Source organism: Mycteria americana (genome assembly GCF_035582795.1).
Source record: "Mycteria americana isolate JAX WOST 10 ecotype Jacksonville Zoo and Gardens chromosome Z unlocalized genomic scaffold, USCA_MyAme_1.0 Scaffold_18, whole genome shotgun sequence".
Taxonomy (NCBI): domain Eukaryota; kingdom Metazoa; phylum Chordata; class Aves; order Ciconiiformes; family Ciconiidae; genus Mycteria; species Mycteria americana.
Genome location: NW_027445436.1, coordinates 16,092,078 through 16,117,169, shown reverse-complemented (window position 1 = coordinate 16,117,169; position 25,092 = coordinate 16,092,078). Strand labels below are relative to the sequence as shown.

Sequence of the window (25,092 nt, the reverse complement as noted above, 5' to 3'; positions counted from 1 at the left end):
CCATCTGCCATCTTAAGAAACCTCCATTTAACATTGTTGGGGTTTAACCCCAGTTGGCAAGTAAGTACCACGCAGCTGCTCGCTCACCCTCCCCCCTCCCGGTGGGATGGGGGAGAGAATCTGAAGATCAAAAGTAAGAAAACTCATGGGCTGAGATAAGAACAGTTTAATAATTGAAATAAAATAATAATAATAAATTGTAATGAAAAGGAAAATAACAAGAGATAGAGAGAGGAACAAAACCCAGGGAAAAACAAAAAAAACAAGTGATGCAACTGCTCACCACCTGCTGACCGATGCCCAGCCCGTCCCCAAGCAGCGATTGCTGCCCCCCGGCCAACTCCCCCCAGTTTATATACTGAGCATGATGTCATATGGTATGCAATAGCCCTTTGGCCAGTTTGGATCAACTGTCTTGGCTGTGCCCCCTCCCAGTTTCTTGTGCACCCGGCAGAGCATGGGAAGCTGAAAAGTCCTTGACTAGTGTAAGCACTGCTCAGCAACAACTAAAACATCAGTGTGTTATCAACATTATTCTCATACTAAATTCAAAACACAGCACTGTATTAGCTACTAGGAAGAAAATTAACTCTATTCCAGCTGAAACCAGGACAAATTTACAGCAGGATACCAGTTCCAGTATTTCTTCTCTGACATTCCAGTGTGGAGCAATTTACATCAATATGCAGAGTAATTATCTGCTGAAATAACCTGCTTAATGCAGAGACCATAGCATTATGACTGTTTTATCTAGTGCCATAGGTTTGTACCTATAAATGCCAAGCTGAAAAGTCCCTGACTTAGTGTAAGCACTGCTCAGCAACAACTAAAGCATCAATGTGTTATCAACATTATTCTCATCCTAAATCCAAACCACAGCACTATACCAGCTTCTAGGAAGAAAATTAACTCGATCCCAGCCAAAACCAGGACAATGGTCCTTGCCACCCTATTATCTGAGTGCTCAATTCTCTCTGGAAACTGTTACAGCAGGAGAGTAGAGCCATTTTATAGACAAAGGTAACCGCTAACAGACATGCGGGGATTATGCAAAATTAAAGATTCATAATACAATAAAAATTAGTAACTTGGAAATTTACACAAATGTTTCCACATCTCTAGCTTATAGAACCCAAACATTTTGCATCCAGTTCTGAGGAGAAGCTTTTCAGGTTTCATAGTCTGACCAAAAATATATTTGAAAGCAAACTATGAAAATCAAACTCCTACTTAGGAAGGAAATTCATTTAAAAACAAGTGTCTCGGGGTGAGTATTTCATTGAATCTCTTAAATGAAGCTTTGGAAGTGCCATGAGAACCCCCATAGCCCAAAGATTGATTCTCTATATTGTTTGCCCTTTACATTTGTTTCCTAAGAACCAGTCAAGATACACAATGCCATTGCTTCTTTACTTCATGCTAAATAAATTCTGAATGTAAAGCTCAGCTGTATAAATTGGCTTTTAACTAGTTTAATTTTGGGGCTTTGCTAGTCCTGGAAAATGATAGAAGAGTAATTAATTTCAGTTTTCTTGCTAGTCAATCTTCTCTTCTTGTTCTTGTGCACCAGTACAAAGTTGTGATGCTGAAACTGCTGACTTGGCAGGAGAATATTTAAATCCAAATGAATTGCTCCAGTAGAATGAAACCAAAGCTATTAAGTATTTCAATACCTCCTAGATAGGTGTAACATTGGGCTACTAGTAAACATCACATGCATATTTGCAAGAATCTTCCACTAGAGTTTAAATTGCAAACTCCTCAGAAGAGGGATATCTCTTGCATCTTTGAACTGATTGAAGATATTACTTTGGTATTAGTCCAAACAACAAATCTGGCCCATTGTAGTATAATTATCCTGCAATATATTTAAATCTTTATGTAATTATAATGCAAAGAAATGTTACCTGTTCTTGAAAGCTTGCAATATTTTTTGTGCTGCATAGAGCTCCAATTCAGAGCCCCAGATTCTGCTCAGGCTCGGACAATTATGTCAGAAACTACTTTCACTGGAAAACTCTAATATTCTTATCTTTGTGTTTTTGGAGGAAAGCTGGAAAAGATGATGAATGTCGTTTAGTGATTCAAAAATCAGGATGTAAACTGAGAACCCTAACTTTAATTTTATTTATTCATTTTTTAACAAAATGTCATGACTTAAAGGAGCTTGACTCTGTATATCTGAATTTTTTGGGTTGGGTGTTATTGAAGTAGTGGCCCATCATCACCATCAATAATGGCAATAATAATGTGGAAGAGGAGAAGTACTTGGAAGTGCAAAAAAACCCCCACCCCAAAAAACACCCCCCCCAACACCCCCCCCAAAACCCCAATGACCCCCCAAAATCCAGCATCTAATAAACATGTGTTCCTTGTTACCTATAGCAGACTATTCATTAACTATATAATGTCTCCATTTATGTGACTATAAAAGACAGGGAGATGAACTATATATTCTTGCTATTTTGTACTTTGGAAGCAAAGTGAGATTGTAGACAAATACTTCTATCCATAATATTTTTCCATCTCAGAGGTATCTCAAGGTGCAGCTATTATACTGTTTTCTCTTCTTTATGGCTTGCAGATGAAACATTTAAAAGTATTTTCCAGTACTTTTAAGTTCCAGACATTTGCTTTAGGTGGTTATATACTTTACAAAGAAGCAAATAGTTGCAATAGTCAGCAGAATTTACAAAGCTATATTTTCCAGTACCTTTGCATACCATGACTGAAGTATAGGCTTCCTCCATCTACACACTCTTCCTTTCCAAAATCCTCTACCTGCTCTTATTTGACCATCAGCAAGGTAAAAGGTAGAATGTCGCATGACTAACTTGGAGTTGAGCTAAGTGGCTAGCAAGAACCAAACAAAATTCACTTTTTAGGAGGCCAAAAAAGAAAGAAAAAAAGAAGCTCTCAAGGACTACATGTCATGGAAGCCAATTCTAAGAATTTAATGTCTGTATTTCTTATCTGTCAGTCAGGTTTTTCTGAAATTGGCATATCACTTCAAAAATAACTAGGTGACAGTCAGTGTGATCGCACTGAACCATAGACTAATGTAGGTTAAGTGAGACCTCTGGAGGTCTGTAGTCCAACCTCCTGTTCAAAGTAGGACTAACTTCCAAGTTAGATAAGGTTGCTCGGGGCAACCAGTCCAGTCCAATTCTGAATATCTTCAAGGATGGACATTCCACAACATCTCTGTACAACCTGTTCCTGTGCTTAACCATGGTCATGGTGAATTTTTTCCCCCATATATCTAGTTGGAATCTTACTTGTTAAAACTTGTGACCATTGCCTCTTTTTGTTGTGTACAGAAACCTTGTTTCCTTAGGAAACCTGGCTAAAAGTAAACAAACTGACTCCTAGTCAAGAACTTTAACCACTGGCTTTCTGACCTTTTTACTTTGTGAAACAAGTTGTAAAAGAAATCCTTTGATAACTGACCCATCTTAATTCATCAGCTGCACTATAACATTTTCATCTGCTTTGGTGGTCCTGTGGAGACTGAGAGAAGACTAAGACAGAACTGTTGTAGATAATCTACCTAGAACACATCTATCTTTTCCTATCTTACTTATGAAAGCAATAAATGAAAGTCAATGTGATAAACAGCAAGCTTCAAGAGGTAGTGGCTTCAGCTGCTGCGTTGCTTGAAAAGGGAGAAGACAGACTTTTTTGACACCACACTCTGGTAGTGTCAAATGAAAGTATTTAGGAGACTACCTGATGATCTTACCTTGGTGAGCATTCAGATGATATCACACTTCTATCTTTTTTTTTCAGGAGGGACTTTTAACAAAGTTGGGACAAAGCTTCAAAACAAAATTCAGTCTTTAAATCACCACACGATAATAGCCTAGGAGAAGGCTCTAGAAGTTGTTCTGAAGCTGAACATAAAACCCACCGCATGAGTCACAGCTCCTGTAGATTTTGCCAGTGCATTAAAAACATGAGCTATTCTTTTTCTATCAAATAGCTGTTCTAACCTGAGCTGAAACTTGATTTATACTTTGTCTTCTGCTTCTTCCAATCTGCATCTCAGTGTGCTATAAACTGCAAGAATTTTAAAGTGTTCTTTTTTTAATTACCCAAGGTTGGCCCTGGAACTGCTTCTTATCCACTATCTTGGCACATTAAATTCAGGTTTTCTAAAATGGTTAGAAATAATTTGAGAGAACCGTGCATTTTCCTTCCAAATGAGTATACAAGTGAATCATTGTATAATCAAGTGTACAATAATAACTCAAAATAATAAGTTTAAAAAGAAAGAAATGTATGGTGGGAACCTGCACCCTGCTAGTCATACCAAGAAAGTCTCCTGTGAATCCTTTTAAAGCCATCTTAGTGCCTTTTAATAAAGGATACTAGCAAATGCATTTTGTTGTTGTTGTTGTTGAGCTCAGTAATTTGATATTTAAATAGAGTGATTGACTTAATCCAGAAACTGAAAGGTCATCTGGACAGCTGTATAAAAATATTTCTGTGCAAAAAATGGAATCAGCCATTATGCTTTATTTTAAAACTACTTATTTTATTATATTTTATTTATTTATAAATTCAATCTTGAATATAGATTCTTTTATGGGAGGCTGTATACATTTACAGATTTGTATTTGCATGTATGTCAATCATACCTCTCTCACCTTTTGGGAAAAAATCAGGTTACAGCTATACTAAAGAAGGTAAGAGCTACTGAGATTTAAATTGTTCTCTCATTTCCCTGATAGGTTATTGTAACATTGATGGATTTTTGTAATAGATTGGAGGTTTTGAGTTCCCCACATTGCTAAATAAAAAACTTATAATATCTTAATACACCAATTAAAGGGCCCTGAAGAATAATATTTCAGAATGTATCATATCATATCATATAAAGTATTTGTTACTGGCTAACAGGCATATACCCAATGTATCTGGGAGAAGAGAAAAAAACAGTTACTGTATAAGATTATGATATAGGAAAAAGTTTTAATGGGGAATAATATACTGTATTTATATCACTTATCTAGGCATTACTTGCAAGAAAACTATAAAGTATTATTAATATTGTACATTTTTCAGACATTTAGAAACAGAACGATTTACTATTAACTGTATCTCTCAAAAAAGTATAACATCTTCAGGTCCGTGTTGTGGGAATAATATTTCCTGCCACATGAAACATAAAAGTAATTATTGTTATGTTTCATGTGGCAGGAAGTAAAAAGAATTCAGCATAAACCTTGAAACTGATGCTTTAGAATAAAAGGCATGAATTCTTGATCTTTAATCATGCCTGCAAGTCCTTTTTCCATGCAGATATAGAGTGTAACAAGAAAGGCCACTGTTATGAAATACTTTCAAAGAAGAATGATTCTAGATACCTAATCTTTTTTTCTGCTTTATGACATTGCTTTTGTCAATCTCACTGGAGGACAAAAAGAAAGAATGAAGTTCTGAGGAATACTATTCTTTATTGAGTAGAGGAAGAAACTTTACTTTCTCAAATCTAGCATTTTGTCTAGAAGCAACAGAATAGAATAATGATTTGTGAAAGTATGAATTAAATTCCAAGTTATTGCTATACAAATTCTAGTTATAGGCAAATGATGAACTGAACCTACAGATCATCCATGGTGAGTCGTGTCTGATATGTGAAGGAAAGAACTGTAGGCTGACTGACTAACAGAAGGTGCTCTAAGCCCTCCTGGCACAATTTTAGCTGTGCTAGAAAGTATCTGATCATTATAGTCCCTTAGGTAGCTTCCAAACTGAAATTATTTATTTCATAAGATGTTATAAATAACCTTCATTTTTTTTCAAAGGGTAGTAACTACTAATGTAAAAAATATAGCATGTGTAATTTAGGATCACTTTATAAATTAGTTTTTTGGGGAAAAGTACTTTCAGAATTGGGATGGGAGTGGACACAGAGGTTCACAAAGCAATTAGCCAAAATCCCTGCTGGCCTGTATCTTTTAGGGGATGTGCACCTTACCTTCAGGGGTCTGACTGGCATGGCATGTATGATTCATTGTTAGAAAAAGATCACTCCTTACTGATTGGTTTGTAAAGGCAGAAACCTTGGACTCCAGCATTCACAGGAGGAAAAAGGAATGAAGATCTACATCACGTGAAGTGAATCAAGAACTGTGGAGAGACCTGGAGAAAAGCAAAGGCATTTTGAGGAAAAGAAAAAAAAAGTTACCAGGGAAGCATCATATTTTGTCAGAGAAAGATCTAGTCTTACAGTGATGATGTGTCCACAGACATCTCTTTTTTCCAAGATACCAGGCTGTCCTGGTTTCAGCTGAGATAGAGTTAATTTTCTTTATAGTGGCTGGTATGGGGCTATGTTTTGGATTTGTGCTGGAAACAGTGTTGATAATACAGAGATGTTTTAGTTGATGCTGCACTAGTCAAGGACTTTTCAGCTTCCCAAGCTCTGCCAGGTGCACAAGAAGCTGGGAGGGGACACAGCCAGGATAGTTGATCCAAAGTGACCAAAGGGCTATTCCATACCATATGACATCATGCTCAGTATATAAAGCTGGGGAAGAAGAAGGAAGGGGGGACATTTGGAGTGATGGCGTTTGTCTTCCCAAGTAACCATTACGCGTGATGGAGCCCTGCTTTCCTGGAGATGATTGAACACCTGCCTGCCCATGGGAAGGAGTGAATGAATTCCTTGCTTTGCTTCGCTTGCGTGTGCGGCTTTTGCTTTACCTATTAAACTGTCTTTATCTCAGCCCATTAGTTTTCTTACTTTTGCTCTTCTGATTCTCTCCCCCATCCCAGTGAGGGGGGAGTGAGTGAGTGGCTGTGTGGTGCTTAGTTGTCGTCTGGGGCTAAACCACGACAGTCCTTTTTGGCGCCCAACATGGGGCTCGAAGGGTTTGAGATAATGACAGATTTGATTGGAATGTGCCAGATAGAATTTATAGCTGTTATTGCTGTTTAGCTATTAATCAGCAGGCTTCTGTGCTTGCCATAGGCTTGCTTGCCTTACTGTATATTAGAATCTAGGGCTCGTTAGTGGCTGCTTTTTGCTTTCACTGCTTGCCGTGCTGCTGTACTGCTTATCACCTTATTCTGCTGTGCCTGGGAACATTTTGATAACAGCAATGGCCATGCGCCTGGGCTGGCAGATGGCCAGGACATCGCTGCTGTTTCTGTGCTGCTGTACTGGACAGGCTGGAACTCCAGTGTGAACTCGAGTCGAAGGGACTGTGACCTGTGGATGAATCCACGTGGGAGCAGGACACCCCGAAGCGTCTGTGCCCATGAATTAGCCCATGCCAGAGCAGGTATATCTTGAAACGTCTGTGGCCATGGTTATGTCTGTGCTGCAGCAGGTATACCTCTGAAGGGATTGTGGCCCAAGGATAAGTCCACACTGGATAAGGTGCACCTCGAAGCATCTGTGGCTGTGGATAAAGTCCATGCTGCAGCAGGTACACCTCGAGGCATCTGTGGCTGTGGATGAAGTCCATGCTGCAGCAGGTACACCTTGAAGCGTCAGTGGCTATGCATGAGGCCATGTTGGAGCAAGTTTACTTCTGAGGGTACTGCATTCTGTGGATAAGTCCAAGCTGGAGCAGGGGCAAGGGGAGGACTTCATTGTAGTGTTAAACCTGATGGTCTGTTCCAAAGGGACCAGGGGTGGAGATTGTAATGGATATACCTTTAAATTGTTGTAACCCAGGATTTGAATTGCATGTTATAGGAATTACTTTAGCAGGAACCACCTGAACCAATGGAGGAGAAGCCTTACAAGAAGCAGTGCAAGTGCAGCAGTGACCTGGCCTGAGCTGGCTTTGGTGCCCAATAACTCCAAGCAACACACCACCTCTCCTGTCCTGAGTAACAACCATAAGAGATGGAGCCCAAAGTCATGGACTAAATGAACTCAGTGGACATTTTGTGGACATTTATGGACATTTTACAAATATTTTGTAGGGGTGGTCCATAGACTAAGGGAATGATATGTGTGTATTATATCAAAGGATGGGAAGGGTGATGGTGGGTAATGAGAATGTATTGGATAGTGTGAGACCTGAGCATGACGTAAATGGTATGGAATAAGGGGTGGATACTGTCCTGGTTTCAGTTCAGATAGAGTTAATTTTCTTTATAGTGGCTGGTATGGGGCTATGTTTTGGATTTGTGCTGAAGACAGTGTTGATAATACAGAGATGGTTTAGTTGTTGCTGTACTAGTCAAGGACTTTTCAGCTTCCTGTGCTCTGCCAGGTGCAGAAGAAGCTGGGAGGGGACACAGCCAGGATAGTTGATCCAAACTGACCAAAGGGCTATTCCATACCACATGACGTCATGCTCAGTATATAAAGCTGGGGAAGAAGAAGGAAGGGGGGACATTCGGACTGATGGCGTTTGTCTTCCCAAGTAACCGTTACGCGTGATGGAGCCCTGCTTTCCTGGAGATGGCTGAACACCTGCCTGCCCATGGGAAGTAGTGAATGAATTCCTTGCTTCGCTTTGCTTGCGTGCGTGGCTTTTGCTTTACCTGTTAAACTGTCTTTATCTCAACCCTCGAGTTTTCTTGCTTTTGCTCTTCTGATTCTCTCCCCCATCCCACCGAGGGGGAGTGAGCGAGCGGCTGCATGGTGCTTAGTTGCCGGCTGGGGCTAAACCACGACACAGGCCTTGATCAGCTGAAAGAAAAGTTATTTTCAAAATTACCACTAGCATGGGCAGAATTCATGTGCTTCAATTCAGTAGCAGCCTTTTAAGAGTCAGAGGATCCAAAAATGTTGTTTATGCGAGGCGCTGGCTGTCATTTCCGAGACCTTACTTGGTCTGAAGGGCCAATGCCTGTTGGGACTCCTGGATTGTGACTGGTCTTCTCTGTTTCTAAGTTCTTGAGAGGAGCGTGGATAAGGCCCAAGAAACTTGAAAACTCTTAAGACAGTTTTTTGTTCTAAATACTCCTTGTGGCATTCTAGATCAAATTCTGTCACCTTTAAGTGTGTTGTTCTTAGATCTTCTCTTTGCTTATGCATCTATAGCCCGCGTCTACACTAGCTGCACTGAACCAGATCCATGTGAGTCAGAAGAATAACATCTCCTGTGACTTTGCCATAGATATCGCAAATCAGTTCGGCTTTCCCTCAGATATGATAATAATCTTTACCTGTATTACAGAAGTATTGAAACTGGATTTACTGATGCCTGTAAATTGACTCAAATATGTTGCTTAAACTGCAAGAGCATTTAAATTCCTTTTACGAATAATTTACACCAGTAAAATAGTTATAAAATGCTTAACTGTATCTCTGGATAGTTCCAGCACTTTCTTATTTGGAAAAAAATAAGGAGCATACTGGTGGGATAGCCATTTTTAAAAATTGATATTTCAGGGGCTATTTTAATGACCATAAAATGGTGACTCTGCACGGAAGTGGCAATCATTGGTGACTAACCTTTATGCAAACGGAGATTCTGGTCTGACATTTATATACTTGTGCCACTAATGGGAATTCTACTTATATAACGTTGTCCTGGTTTCAGCTGGGATAGAGTTAATTTTCTTCCTAGTAGCTAATACAGTGCTGCGTTTTGGATTTTAGTATGAGAATAATGTTGATGACACACTGATATTTTAGTTGTTGGCAAGTAATATTTACACTGGTCAAGGACTTTTCAGCTCCCCATGCTCTGCCAGGTGCACAAGAAGCTGGGAGGGGGCACAGCCAAGATAGTTGATCCAAACTGACCAAAGGGCTATTCCATACCATGTGATATCATGCTCACTATATAAACTGGGGGGAGTTGGCCAGGGGGCAACGTTCGCTGCTCGGGGACTGGCTGGGCATCGGTTGGTGAGTGGTGAGCAGTTGCATCACTTCGTTTCTTTTGTTTTTCCCTGGGTTTTGTTCCTCTCTCTATCTCTTGTTATTTTCCTTTTCATTACATTTTTTATTGTTATTATTAATATTTTATTTCAATTATTAAAGTGTTCTTATCTCAGCCCACGGGTTTTCTTACTTTTGCTTTTCCGATTCTCTCCCCCGTCCCACCATGTGGCGGTGTGCTCCCCCCGCCCCTGCTCCCTGCACAAGCAGTAACCATCAGTGGGAGTCATCCTGATAGCTGCATCCAGCTTATGCTGGACCTTGAGGACAAATAGCAACAAAGTAGCCAAGGGCTGCCTGAAGCAGGGATCTAAACCTCTTGCTGATATGCAAATATGACCATAAGTCAATCATCTTACTCCTTAAATAGTGGACAGCCCAGGGCCCTTTGAGCTCTCCTGCACGGCAGCGGGCTGCACGCCAGGATCTCCCCTTGAGCAGGGACGCCTCTCAAGGTTACTCCTCGAGGCTGAGAGATTCCTTGCCGCAACAGATCCTCGGTAAGTGACTAATAGCATGCTAAACTTTGAAATCTTAGCTAAGTGATATAAAGGATTGATTGCGCATATATATAATCCTTTAGACATAAACCATTGACCAAGTCTGGGACTAGGACTGGATCTAGCCGCACCTAGACTCCTCTCTGAGAAGGAGTTTAGAAAGCAAGGGGATCCTTTCCGAACCTCATGACTCAACGGGAGGGTCTCCCTGACAGTTTTGTCTGACCCTGTCCTCTATGCAGTAAATAATCAAGTGTACCTCGCCATCGAATCTTGTGAAAACACTGTCGCATTGAACTTTGTTAACTCCCTATTCTGTATCAATAAACTATATTTTTACTTCTCTCTAACGAGTGAAGTGCACGCTCACTCCATCCGCGACAAATTGGCGTAGTTGGCAGGATGGCAAGTAGTATCACTGATTATTTATGGAGGCATGGAGTGAATCCGAGTCCCACATTCTCAGCAGAATGGACTCGTGACAATTGGCATAATTGGGAAGCCATTGAAGAACACCTAAAAGTAACTAGAGGCCACACAAAAGATGGAAAAGGGAAAGGAATTATCTGCAAGATGCTGGGTGCCTGTTTAGAAGCTGCACATCAGGAAAGAGACAACAGAAATAAAAAGGAGCAGGACCTAGAGAAAGAAATAGAAGGCAGAAAGGCAACTGAGGTGTTACTATCTTTTAAAATTGAACAACTGCAGAAACAGTTACAGGAGGAAAAGGAAAAAAGACAAAAGTTGGGAGAAAAGGTTGAGATGATGCTTATACAGGCTCCCTGCCCCCGCCCCCCCCCCCCCGACATTGTACAAATTAGGAAACTAATAGTATCCCCTGAAGATTGGGATGGAGACATCTGGGGTGATCCCGATGATAGCGAGCCAGAAGATGACGACCCTTTGTTCCCCCAAATCCTCCTGAGTATGAAGCCAGACCCATTGTTAAAACAGAAAGAACTGTGGGTCCTCGGGGTGGTCATCCGCGACATACTACGTGACATACTACGCGAACCATCCCCTGGGATTCATTGCAATTGACAAATTTGCAAGAGAGATATAGCAGAAAACCAGGTGAAACTGAAACAGAATACTTGTGGCGAGTATGCCTCAGTGGCGGTGACCGAATAATGTTGAGTGAGGACGAAGCAAGCGGCTATTGGGGTCCAGGAGTTTTCTTAAATTTAGGACCCGACCCGACAAATACACCTCATTCTATCACCAGCCGAGTAGCTTATTGGGCTGGAGGAATAGACAGCATGGAGCGAGGTGAACCCTCCATAATTCCCATTAAATCTTTAAGTGAGCTCTCTACAGCCGTCACAAAAGCCGCCTGTATACAAGCCATGCACAAACGAGGGTCCCATGATGTCCCACTGTCTGCTACAGTACATTTTGCAATGTTAAAACCACTGATTAGAGGAGCCCCGGCAATTCTTAAATCCCATTTAGTTGCAAAACGAGATGAGATCAAGAAAGACACAGAACACAATGAAGGACTAGGTGACAACGCTCAAACTGCCCACAAGCAGCTCCCTACCTGGGCAGAATTGATGCACGGCATTGTGAACTACAGCCGTGAGATGGGCTGGGACGATGCACCAGCTGAAAAACAAAACCTGAAGCCCCGGGGAGGAGATCACAAAGTAAGACCCATAAAACAGGGAACAGAAACTAGATCGAAGGGAAACAAATTTAAAACCCCCCAAACAGAATCTCGAGAACAAAGGAATGAATTGTGGAGGAATGCATTAGCTTTAGGCATTCCCAGAGCTGCGATTCAAGGTCAGCCTACTGGCATTATTTTAAGTCTAATTGAAGCATTCCAGAAACGAGATAATGGTGAAAGGAAGGACCATATTTCAACTCCTCCTGCACCAGACCCCAGAAGGGGAGATAACCCCTTCCTCCCCCTTAGGGAGGAACTGCAGGGCATGAAGTCAAAAAACGAGTAGTGTCCGGAAGGCAATTGGGCCTGCCTGTCTGGAAAGTGGAGGCTTATCAGTGGATAAATGATAACGGCCCATACATTTTAATTCCAGTTGGTCCTCAAAGACAATTGGTAAAGTTTTTAATAGATACGGGAGCACAAATTTCACTATTAACACAACAAGATGCTGAGAAGCTGGGCGTACGACCCAGACGGCAAAGAGTTAAAATTACCGGCGTGAACGGAGTGAGTGTTCAGTGCCAAACTGCCAAGGTCAATTTATGGCTCCCGGGCAAGAAGCGCATGTCGAGTACTCGCTTTGCAATTAAAGATCACCATGAAAATATTTTAGGTTTCGATGTTTTAAACGGACAAACCTGGTGCCTGCCGAATGGCAGCGTGTGGTCCTTCGGCTCGAACATCGATCCCAACCCCAGCAGAAACCGGGAGGCTCCAGTGCGGGCACTGCGCGCAGCCCCTGCGCTCCCCGAGTCAAAAATCACTAATGTACCGCAATATCCCATTTCTGCTGTGGCACGAAATGGAATTTCTGAAGTCATAGCTGATTTGGAGAAACGACAAATTATCTCCAGAACCCTCTCCCCATATAACTCACCTGTCTGGCCCGTCCGGAAACCAGACGGGAGGTGGCGTTTAACAGTCGATTATCGGCGCCTGAACGCCAATACAGCCCCGCTCACGGCTACTGTGCCAAACATGGCCAACTTAATGGCTACTTTGCAAGCAGCTGCACACCCATGGATGGCAGCACTAGATGTAAAGGATATGTTCTTTATGGTTCCCTTAAAGGAGGAGGATAAAGAGAAGCTTGCTTTCACTTGGGAGGGAATACAATACACCTTTAACAGACTCCCACAGGGGTATAAACATTCACCCACGATTGCTCATGCTGCGCTTGCTGAACTTTTACAGACAGTCTCACTCCCCCAAGAAGTGAAACTGTACCAATATATAGATGATATTCTGATTGGAGGAACTTCCCCTGAAAAGGTTGGGGAAGCAGCAGCAGCAGTATGGCAAGCACTAAATAAAGCAGAAATTGAGATTCCACCCGGAAAATGTCAGGGACCAAGTAAAGAAGTAAAATTTTTAGGTACTTGGTGGATAGCAGGCAGTGCAGTGATTCCTCCAGATACCTTAAGAAAAATCAGAGAGCTGCAAATGCCCCAATCAAGGAAGGAGTTACAACAATTAATGGGAACTTTAGGATATTGGAGGAAACATGTGCCTGGATTTTCTATCATTTCCCATCCCTTATATTCACTCTTATGGAAAGGCAAACCCTGGGGGTGGAAATTAGAACATAAAGAGGTGGTCAAAACTCTAACTGAAGAGTTAAAAACATATCAGTCACTGGGACCAGTACACCCCCGCGACCCTATTATAGCCGAATGGGGTTTCACCGAACATGCTACTTACTGTAACCTGTTCCAAACTGGGCCCGATGGGCCAAAAAGACCTTTATTGTTTAGCTCAACCGCATTTAAAGAAACAGAACAACGATACTCTGAATGGGAAAAGGGACTTTTTAGTCCGAGCAGTTAAACAAGTTGAGAAAATACACCAGGGACAACCTGTGCAAACTAGAGGACCATTTAATTTACTAGAAGCAATCCTAAAGGGGACTGCTCCCCCAGAAGGAGTTGCACAAAAACCCACTGTCCGAAAATGGTATGCCTACCTAACAGGAGTTGCAGAAAATATGCAACTAACTGAAGGACACACTAAGGTTTCCAAATTGCAGGTGCCCATAAACACAGACCCTTTAGCGTTACAACAACCCTTTAAACCTTCACCCATTCTGGATGCACCACCCCTCACTGAGGGTACACCAACAGAAAACATTTGGTTTACAGATGCTTCAGCAAAAAGGGTAAACGGTAAATGGCAATATAAGGCTGTTGCATTAGATATCACCACCGGCAGACAAGTAGTAGAAGAAGGTGAAGGCAGTGCACAAGTAGGAGAAATAAGAGCAGTTGTTTTGGCAGCACAGAATGGAGCAAAAATCATATATGTAGACTCTTATGCTGTGTGGGCCGGTGCCACACAGTGGCTCTGTCAATGGGAAACCTTGAATTGGGAAGTAAATAGATCCCCAGTTTGGAGAAACAAAGATTGGCAATTATTACTAGATATAGCCAGGAAAACACCTTTCAAGATGGGATGGGTAAAAGCTCATGCTAAAGATAACCAACCAGCCACAAAGTGGAATCAAAAGGTAGATGAGCTAACTAAAATTAGGAAAATCACCTTAAATCCTGAGTGGTATCGGTTGGGAGAATGGTTACATCAAAGCCTAGGCCACACAGGTAAAGAAGCACTTTGCTGCACAGAGTAAAGGCTGGCCTATAAATAGGAAAACTTGTGAAACTATTCTTACAGAATGTCCTCAGTGTAGACTGAAATTACAAGCAGATCATCCTGCTAAAGCACCACCTTTACATATCAATGAAGGGAACACTTTATGGTCTACATGGCAAATTGATTATATCGGACCATTCAAATCCTCTGCAGGATATCGATACATCCTTACAGGAGTGGAAGTAGTCTCCGGCTTGCTTATGGCGACTAAATGTCGGAAAGCCGATGGGCGAAATACAGTGCGAGGGCTATCAGTTTGGTTCTCAAATCTACCTACTCCTGATGTTATCCAGAGTGATAATGGCTCACACTTTTTGTGTAAGGGAGTGCAAGATTGGGCAAAACAAGAGGGAATTAGATGGGTATTCCACACCCCATACTACCCTCAATCAAATGGGATGGTAGAAAGAGCTAATGGCTTGTTGAAAAAGAATCTCAAACCACAGGAAGCTCAATGGGATACGAGACTTCCCAAAGTACTCCATCAATTAAATAATTGATATGGGCCTACTGGAAGCCCTGTAAGCCGAGCATTCTTTGTAAAAACTGAGCTTAGCGCTCCACCTACTAGGAAAAGAGAATATCCAATGACATTACAGCCAGGACAGCCTGTGACGGTCAATTTATCATCCATCGGTACTGTGCCTATGACTTTAACTAAACCTCGTGGCCCACTTGCCTGGGAAGCTACTGATAGCAGTGGTGCAAAACACAGAATTAGTTCACGAGGGATTTTTCCTTCTTCTTAATGGGGTAACCTGTTCGGACTCTCCCCACCGAAACAAATCTCTATTTTCTCTTACAGCACCTCACAGGATGGCAGACGGAAATGCTGTGTTCATTTTACTATTCCAAACCCTAACAATGCTGCTCTTCTTAGCCTGTGGTCAGGGAACCCTAGAATGGCCATGGTCCCAAGCTCGTGTTAAGTACACTGGAAGTATGGGAATACACTCCAGTAAGGGAGATTTAAAGCTTTCCACCGTGGTCATGCACGGAACTGAAACATACTTAGAAAACGAATGGAGCTGGGATAAAGATGAAGCTGATGATAAAGTTCCCCGACTCCGAGGAATGGCAGGGAAAGAAATTAAAATAGGATGCCGGATGATCAATGGGTCTACCCATGAGAAGGCATCTCAGATTTCTGTGTACAACATTACATCAAAGCCAATAGCCAAAGATACGAAACTTTGCGCCTTTGAAAGACTGGACTGTTGGTACAATTTTACCTTAGTACAACCTGGTTTTGTAGTCTGCCTCTGGGCTCACCATCGTGTGGGATTATCCTTTAAATTTAAAATAGACATTATTGAGCCTAGCACAACATCCGCCCTGACTGTAGAGGATGAGAAAATTCTATCCCCACAGATTTCTGAAGTTGGACCATATGTGATCAAAAATACAGGCCAACAACAAGTGTTATTTAATCCATCACGGTCTCTTAAATGAGTAGAACTACTGATGCAAATTAATATGTCTGCAATCAAACCGACCTGTTCACCATTCCTAGGTCCGTCCTATGCAGGATGGTTAGCATGGTTACATGGGCGAACCCTCACCTCTCCAAGACGAACAAGGAGAGATGTGACCGGTATCATAGGGACAGGATTGGGAGTCTTAAATAGTATCGATGCTGAAGTACTCGTAAACAAACTGAGCGCAACAGCAAGTGATTTAAACAAATTAGAACACCCATTACGGTCTTCTCTATTAGCATTGGGAACTAACCAATGGCTCTTATCTGATATATTACCTCAGTGGAAAAGAATTAATGAAAGGGACCACCAACTGATTGTTGATGCACTTGGTGTAGCCCAGACCAATGTTTCTCTAGCTCTTAGTTGTATCCAAGCTCAGCTGTGGATGCAATCTATGGTAGCAGCAATTATAAGAGAAGGTGAAGAGGGCACCTTACCCACTGAAATTCGAAAGGTAATTTGGGATAATGCAACTGAATTTGAGAAAGAATTCCAGTCCTGGTGGTATTTAGTCAATTTCACTTATGACCCCATTAGCAATAAGGCCACAGCTTTTGTCTTAACAATACACAATGCTTCGGTATACACCATATACCCAATCATTGCGTTGGGATTAAATCACAATGGAACTGTACTCTATCCATTAGAACATAGAGTATGGGCCCACCGAAATGGAAACAAATGGCAAACTGTTGATGTTAATGCATGCGTTGTACGGGAACAACAAGGATTTATTTGTGAGAGTAACACCCTCAAAGCCCAAGACATCTGTCTTGACACTGAACAAAACGTTTGTCATTTTGAAATACAACCTGATGAAGCCCCTGAAACTGTACTTGTGTATATTGGAAAAGGATGTGTTTGAGAACCCTTTGTAATTTTATATTTGTAGATAACGTTACTGTAGATACAAGCAATCACTCAAGTATTTGTGTTTGTAACTTTACTAAAATTGTGGGATGTGACTTCAATTATTCAGCTTCTGTTACGTCTTATCAACTGTTACAATCTAACTACACATTAAGTCGAGATTTATTGCCTACCCCCATCGGAATGAATCTTACATTGGTGAAGAAACTACTACAACAGGATGACCTGTGTCAACTGCTGGAACGCATCTGAAACAATGGACACAAAACTCTGATCACCGTTCATCATGATGCAGAAGAGATACACCATGTCTTGGAAAGAGTGAAGAAGGATGGAGAACACCATTGGTGGGAAACTCTTCTTGGATGGTCACCAACAGCAACGGGAGTGTTTAATCTTATGCTTCACCCAGTTGTCATTTTACTAACTCTAACATTAGTGTGTCTATTGCTTATAATTATATTGTATATAAAGGTTTGGCACATGATAAAACAAATAACCCAACTTCAACCATCCAAAACATACAAATTAACACATAACAAATAGCAGTGCTTCACTGTCTACTTACCATGGATCTATAAGCGCACAAACTATCAATATACTATTTATGGCACAGAGGCAAGAGGTGACCGTACCACCACTCTGTGAAGGTAAGATGAATTGACTATAGTCACGGGGTGGAGTCTGATGGTGTGCTCCCCCCGCCCCTGCTCCCTGCACAAGCAGTAACCATCAGTGGGAGTCATCCTGATAGCTGCATCCAGCTTATGCTGGACCTTGAGGATGAATGGCAACAAAGTAGCCAAGGGCTGCCTGAAGCAGGGATCTAAACCTCTTGCTGATATGCAAATATGACCATAAGTCAATCATCTTACTCCTTAAATAGTGGACAGCCCAGGGCCCTTTGAGCTCTCCTGCACGGCAGCGGGCTGCACGCCAGGATCTCCCCTTGAGCAGGGACGCCTCTCAAGGTTACTCCTCGAGGCTGAGAGATTCCTTGCCGCAACAGATCCTCGGTAAGTGACTAATAGCATGCTAAACTTTGAAATCTTAGCTAAGTGATATAAAGGATTGATTGCGCATATATATAATCCTTTAGACATAAACCATTGACCAAGTCTGGGACTAGGACTGGATCTAGCTGCACCTAGACTCCTCTCTGAGAAGGAGTTTAGAAAGCAAGGGGATCCTTTTCCAAACCTCATGACTCAACGGGAGGGTCTCCCTGACAGTTTTGTCTGACCCTGTCCTCTATGCAGTAAATAATCAAGTGTACCTCGCCATCGAATCTTGTGAAAACACTGTCGCATTGAACTTTGTTAACTCCCTATTCTGTATCAATAAACTATATTTTTACTTCTCTCTAACGAGTGAAGTGCACGCTCACTCCATCCGCGACAGTTTTCCATCCCACTTCCTCATGTCCTCTCTGTGGTCACGCAGGTAAATCCATAGGGTGCCCCACGGTGTGTACCCTCTACATCCTCTCTCTTGAGCAGAAGAACAGGTCCATACAGGTGGAAAGTAGGACCTATCCTCTTTGAGTTGCTGGTCCTCTCGGGACAGTTTCTTCACAGCCGAGACAAAGGAGGAAGAGATACTTTCTTTGTATTCCCAGAGTTGGCTAGTGGCTTCATCCCCTGTTGGACCATCTCCGACTTTCCAGGTCAGTATTGCCAATGAGTAGGCATACGATGCTGGTTTGTTCTGTACCAACTTCTGCCACATGGGTCATGTGCACCGGACTTCATCTGGATGTTTGGGTAACCGCTCGTTGTCCAGGTCATCATAAGCCACCTCCAGCATGGCTAATTCCCTCAGGTACTGGACACCTCTCTCCATGGTGGTCCATTTGCCTGGGTGATATATAACATCTTCCTTGAAGGGATATCTTTCCTTCATAGCTGACAGGAGCCGCCTCCAGAGGCTGAGGACTTGTGCCCCTTTTCCAATCCCTTTGTCAATGCCCTCTTCCCTAGAAAGGGATCCCAGCTGCTTGGTTTCCTTACCCTCTAATGCCAGGCTACTGGCCCCATTATCCCAGCATCAGAGCAGCCAGGTGACAATGTGCTTGCCTGGACGACAGCTGAAATCTTTTCGCATATCTCAGCTCACTCAGGGATGGGGGTTGGGTGATTTCCATCTTGTCCACGAGTTCTTCCTCTTCCTCTCCTTGTGATGGCCCTGCTTTTTAATCTTCCCTTTCTAAATGAGCTGCCTTTTGCTTCCAGGATTTCTTCTTGTGTATAGGGGCGACTGATACTGACATGTGTTGGTTCCCTGGTTCAACCACAGTATCTGTCTCCGGGACTGAAGTAGCCACAGTACCTGTTGCAGGGGGGCCTGGAGTGGCTGCGGTGCCTGTTGCGGCGGGGCCTGGAGTAGCCACTGTTCCTGTCGCAGGCAGGGCTGCAGTAGCCATGGTGCCTGTCGCGGGCGGGGGAGTTGAAGTAGCCGCGGTGACTGTCGCTTTGTCGTCAGATCTGGACACCTTCTCTCCCCCTTGAGGGTAGTGAATAATGTTGAACAAGGCTTGGTAGGCATGGGCTGGCCCACTACATTGCAGTGATTTGTGTCTCCCTAGAATTGCCAGGGTGAGAGCATACTTTTTCCAAATATTCTACTAGTTTTTCAGGATTCAGCACTTGTTCAGGGGTGAAGTTCCAAAACAGCGGAGGTGCCCACTGTCCTAGGTACTTGCCCATACTATCCCACACACCCTGCCACTCATAACTATCCAGCCTCAGGGCAGACCTCTGGGTGGTATTCTTAAATGGTTGCTTATCCGTAAACAAGGCCTGAAACACATTCAGGAGACATAGCAATAGGAACATGCTGGTTTCAACATCCCAAGGTATTCAAAATTCTCAAAAGCTATTGCAGTTAGCCTGGAGAGGGAGGGGAAGATGGAGGAAGGTGTCTCCCCCATAGGTTGGCTCTCCAAGGAGAAAGGATAAATAGTGTAATTATCAATAAATCCTGATAGATGACTCCTGAAACACAGAGGTGACGGCAATGCTGACTACAGGGACGAGATCCATTTCACGAACAACAATTTTATCATAGCATAAGCCAGTGTCACACAATACAGCAAAGTGATAGCCTTAATCCATCTTCCAGAGGTGAGAAACAGCACACAAACACTGATACACAGTATATATGGCAAGTAAGGTGTTACATAACACAGCTCTGAGAACCAGTAAATCGACATTGTGACCAGCAACTACTAAACTGATATAATAAACGCTTATAACAAATTTGTTTTAACACACTCTGGTCAGATCTGTTGTTATCTCAACCCTTCTAGCCCCACGTTGGGTGCCAAAAAAGGACTGTCGTGGTTTAACCCCAGTTGGCAATTAAGTACCACACAGCCGCTCGCTCACCCTCCCCCCTCCCGGTGGGATGGGGGAGAGAAATCTGACGAGCACAAGTAAGAAAACTTGTGGGTTGTGATAAGAACAGTTTAATAATTGAAATGTAATAACAACAACAACAACAACAACAACAACAATAATAGTAGTAATGAAAAGGAAAATAACAAGAGAGAGAGAGACGAACAAAACCCAGGGAAAAACAAAAAAAACAAGTGATACAACTGCTCATCACCTGCCGACTGACGCCCAGCCAGTCCCTGAGCAGCAATCGCTGCCCCCTGGTCAACTCCTCCCAGTTTATATACCGAGCATGACATCATATGGTATGGAATAGCCCTTTGGCCAGTTTGGGTCAGCTGTCTTGGCTGTGCCCCCTCCCAGTTTTTTGTGCACCTGGCAGAGCATGGGGAGCTGAAAAGTCCTTGACCAGTGTAAACACTGCTTACCAGAACTGAAATATCAGTGTATTATCAACATTATTCTCATACTAAATCCAAAACACAGCACTATACCAGCTACTAGGAAGAAAATTAACTCTATCCCAGCTGAAACCAGGACAATGTTATTTAAGGAGAATTCCCATTAGTGGCACAGCTACTAGGTAGCTGGTAGCAAAATTAACTCTATCCCAACCAAAACAAGGACAGTATATATCAAAAGACAGGAAAAGTGGTGGTGATTAATTGGAATGTATTGGAAAGTGTAGGACCTGGGCATGACGTAGATGGTATAGAATAAGGGGTGGATACTGTCCTGCTTGTTGCCTATTCTGTTTTAAGTTGAGCATTTATTCGATATACTCTTGCATGCTGTCTTGCAGAAGATTTTTTTTGAATGGTCAAGGGATACATACTCTCCGGATGAACATTTCTGGGCCGCTGTGGGCCGTGTTTCTGGGGATCCCTGTGGAAATTTCAAGGTCGGCCCAGGATAGAACAGACCTACAAAGCAAAACTCCTTTGGTGAAATGGAATTATCTGGAAGACCATTTGTATCCTCCATGCACTGGTATCCACCTTCACAGTGTCTGCATCTATGGGGCTGCAGAATTAAGATGGCTTATGAATTACAGGCACTGGTTCACCAATAAGTTTGACTCCAAAGTAGACCCTGTCCTGGTAAAATGCTTGGCAGAAAAACTGGCAGAACAACAGAGGTTTATTTGTCCTCTGATAAATATTTTCTGCATATATATTCTATGAATGCCTCACTATAGTAGTACTGTTGTTCCTGTTAGTACTGTGTACTGTTATAGCACAGGGCCTGCTGTTCCTCTGTCTTGATCTGCTGCCGGATGTTAGCAAGTGAAATGTTCATTCTGCATAAAGTTCAGGGCCCTGGAGAGCCAGGTGCCTGGACATTTATTTATGAAAAGTCATGCCTCTGATTAACTGTTTTGTAACTTGCTACAATAATCCTGTAATTGTTCTTCAAGGTGATTCTAAAAGGGTAAAATTTGCTTTTGGAGGCTCTGGAGCTGTCTGTCCCAATGGAATATTTCAGAAACGTGTTTTACATCAAGTGTGTTTGCATCTTTCCTAAGAAACTCCAGTATGTCTGTCTGCCTGCCCCCTTTTCCTTCACTTTTGTTTTTCTTAAAGATGCGAAACAAAGACCTCTATATCTGCTACCTCAGGAAAACTGGAAGTGCCCAGCTCATGGACAAAACCAGGAGAACAACATGACACCAACTGAGCTGTGTGGCCTCACCTAAAGTCCCAAACTCCCCGTATGTGGGAGCTAATAAAGATCTTTCCAATGTGAATATGACTAGATGATATAAGGGAAGGAAGATCCTTAGGTACCACATTACATGTAGCATTGTTCTCCCAGCTCATCTGTGCATTGTTTTTCTTTCTGTAAAGTGTGTGTTCAGGCACCGTGCCATGCCTATGAAATTGGTGGTGGTTGATTGAAACAGAATTATGTGCTGTTATTCTTATGTGCAGTATATGGGTGTATCCCAAGGGCAGTCTCTGCAGCCCCTTAGGGTAGATATCCATGCCAAAAGAGGTCGGTCTTAATTTCTATCTCTGCCCATAGAAATCCTCCTGTGAAATCCCAGTCCTCTTGAGACAGTATTTCTACACACAGTGGATAACAAGTGCTATTTCTAATTAGTGTTCAGCAGTGTGGTGCTATGTTGAAATGCAAAACATGTAAAGTCGGGCAGTAATCATAAGAATAGCCATATTGCAGAAATTAAGACCCTGTGTAGAAGTGGCTTTCTGTGCAAGTCTCGTGGCCTCGTGCCGCCACGATCCCAGGCTGATGGGTGCCTGAGCAAGCCCTGGTTCAGCTGTAGAGCGACTGTACTCCAACAGGCTCTGTTGCCCATAGCTCTGCCAGTCCTCCAGGTAGTGAAGTGGTCCAGGAGCCTTCTCGCATCTGGGCTCCCCACGCTACAGCATGAGGGAAGTGTTTGTTAGTGATGGGGTCCCTGCAGAAACTCTCACAACTCGGAAATGCCCCTTGGCATTTTTGGGGTTTCTCTGGAACATTGCTCTGCCACAAGTTTGGTTTTGGTGGTTCCAGTGGACCCTGGGGTCTAGCTCACTCTGTGCTGCTATCCTGTTTCTACCCATCTGGCTTTTATTAAGGGGCCTTCTCCCCTGACTTTGGGATATCTGGTTTTATTGATTCACAAACTGCTGCAATAATGGCCATGTCCTGTACCTACAAGAAAGCTTTGTTTCTTGAGTTGAAACAACCAAGTCATTTTTTGGTCTCAGGTTTTTTTTTATAAATTTAGTCATGGTCAAGTAATCTGTGGCTTGAGATTGGGTTTGAGAGTCAGGAGTCACAGGCCTTTTCTGCCATTTGTGACACTGATTTCCTATGAGACCTCAGACAACTCATCTGACTTTTCTGTTTCCAGCTGTAAAATGGAAACAGTGATCTTCTAGTATCTTGCTAAGCACTTAGAAACCTATGGATGATGTCTGATGTGGGTTGGTTGCACAGTACTAATTGCTTATTGAACTATTTATGAAGTCTGTGAATGCACAGGTCAAGGATTTCTTTGATGTACTGTTTCTCAAATAAATGAAGATTATTTTTAAAGTGTGTGTTGCTTACTTCGGTGCCTTGCCATGTCTGCCCAGGGCTGTCCTGACTTGATGTGATTTATAGACACTTTGTAGAATATGAAATATGGACAGTATTTACAGATTCATACATCAGTACTTGTATATAAAGTAGTTCCCACATGGAAAAACATTAATAAAAGAGGATGTTAGTATGCCAGAGGGCCAAGCCTCAGCCTTCTGTACACATAAATTGATGTTTAATGATGTATTTAAAATTTTTTATTTAGTTAAACTGGCTTTATATATGTATATGCACACATCCCCATTTGTGTTAAATTTGAGTGGTTTGCTCTATCACAAGTTTATAAACAAAATCCACCACCGCATTAAGCTTAACTGAAGTAAATAATATTAATCAACATGCAACTTTGTGCTACTTTAACTGAATTGGGTTAAACAATATCTGTAATTTAACTAGCTTGAAATAAGGTAGCACATGCTTCCTAGGTAATGAAAAAGTGGATGTGGAGTTGGCACAGTGCGAGGCAGCATCACCCATTACAGTGGTATGTTTGTTAGCTGGGGAAGCACAAGTTGTACAAGCATAGTTGCAACTTTATGAAATGAAGATTTTTCTAATGAATTATAGATATTTCTGGTTTTTAAGGTAACTTTAAAGGCTATTCAAGCTTGTAGAAAGGCAGTTCACAAAAATCATAGAATCACTCAGGCTGGAAGATCATCTAGTCCAGCCTCCCACTCGCGGCAGGGCCAACACTAAATTTGGGCTGGGTTTCTTGGGCTTTGTCCCAGGGAGTCTTGCAAATCTCCAAGGAAGATTTTGCAGCCTTCTGGGACAACATTTTCCAGTGTTTCCAGGTACAAGAATGGCCAAAATATAAGTTTTTTAACTTTTGAATAATTTTCTCTCTGTTTTTTTACTTTGCTTTCAGCAATGTAGATGCCATATCAATGCCTGTATCATAGTGAAGTGATTAGACTATGGGGGTGGAGAAAAACATTATTTACCTTTGACTTCATCATCTTTGTTCTTTACACAGGTAGGTCTGTCTTTGCCAGAACTCAGTACACCTGAGGCATGATCCACAAACACCTTTCTTTCTATGAGAAAAGTGGCTGAACCTAGTTTATGGCAAAGCAAATATAAAGTTTTATTTGGGCTGCAACTTAGATTATAAGCAGTTATCTGCCATTCTGCTCTCACAGGGATTTTTTTTCCTTAGTAAATCTCAGACATCCCTTTCCTCTTCCTCACTTCTGAAAAAGATTCTTCTTCTTTTACAACTTTGAAATGCACATACATTTGCATGTATTAGATGGTTCTCTCTTGTCTTTGTTCTGTTGAAGCAGCCCCATGCTGGCTTTCTTCCACCCACCCTGCCCCATGCTGGCCATGTGGAGCAGCTGGACTATCAGTTAACCTGATTTTCCCATGCAGGAAGGATGTGTGGGCAGGGTGCTAGCGCTGCTCCTGGCTGTCAGCACTGGCATACAGGTCCAGCCCACCGTTTTGTTAACGGCTGAAAACAGCAAAAATGCTGAATGCGTTCTAACATGAAAAAGTTAAGTGAGAAAGAAAAGGAAAGAAAGAGATGCAGAGACGACATTTGTACAACTTGTCTCAGTAATGAATTTATTAG

General features: G+C 42.3%; 1 protein-coding gene across 1 annotated transcript in view; it reads left to right on the top strand.

The window, feature by feature from the left end:
• The first annotated feature begins 8,445 nt into the window (after positions 1-8,445).
• Positions 8,446-25,092, top strand: part of LOC142402912 (soluble lamin-associated protein of 75 kDa-like) — an 87,939-nt gene continuing 71,292 nt past the window's right edge. The window contains exon 1 of the mRNA XM_075488861.1: positions 8,446-8,491. Within this exon, the coding sequence (XP_075344976.1) occupies positions 8,465-8,491 (27 nt within the window). The 5' untranslated portion in view covers positions 8,446-8,464. The remainder of the gene's footprint in view (positions 8,492-25,092) is intronic.